The sequence below is a fragment of the Diaphorina citri genome, unplaced genomic scaffold (genome assembly GCF_000475195.1).
Source record: "Diaphorina citri unplaced genomic scaffold, Diaci psyllid genome assembly version 1.1 scaffold79, whole genome shotgun sequence".
Lineage (NCBI taxonomy): Eukaryota > Metazoa > Arthropoda > Insecta > Hemiptera > Psyllidae > Diaphorina > Diaphorina citri.
Genome location: NW_007377516.1, coordinates 379,128 through 379,589, shown reverse-complemented (window position 1 = coordinate 379,589; position 462 = coordinate 379,128). Strand labels below are relative to the sequence as shown.

General features: G+C 40.0%; 1 protein-coding gene across 5 annotated transcripts in view; it reads left to right on the top strand.

Annotated features, from left to right (window-relative positions):
- The first annotated feature begins 183 nt into the window (after positions 1-183).
- LOC103522298 overlaps positions 184-462 on the top strand; it is a 17,295-nt gene continuing 17,016 nt past the window's right edge. For all 5 annotated transcript variants that reach the window (XM_017449073.2, XM_008487404.2, XM_008487411.3 and 2 more), the window contains exon 1: positions 184-340. In XM_017449073.2, the coding sequence (XP_017304562.1) occupies positions 226-340 (115 nt within the window). In that variant the 5' untranslated portion in view covers positions 184-225. The remainder of the gene's footprint in view (positions 341-462) is intronic.

Here is a 462-nt window from a genome sequence, read left to right as displayed (position 1 = left end):
AACATACGTATGTATATTATCACTAAAATGGGGCTACGAGATCCACATAGTGGAATAGCCCTTTTGGTTCTGGTTTCCAAATGGCCCCTTTCAGAGTAATGAATTCTGATCTTGATGAACTTGAATTCTGAATTCTGATCTTTGCCATTCCTCATAATGTGTATTTGGACATTTCCAGGATTGATTCTCTTGTTACTTCTACCACTTTGGATTGCTGCCGATTCCATGACCCGATTCTTCTATCCTCTCGTTGTCATTTTCGGATCCCTGTTTCAAATAGACGCCATCAGTTCCTTGATGCAGATGCCATCTCTTTATTACAATCAGCCCGTGAATTTGGGTAAGTGGATCTCTCTTCGTGTTTCTCACAATAATGCTTCTGATTCCTCCCTTGAGCAACAGGTTACAAACGTGTGAATATGAATACGTGTGAATCAGCGTAAAATAGCGTAAGTCATAGTA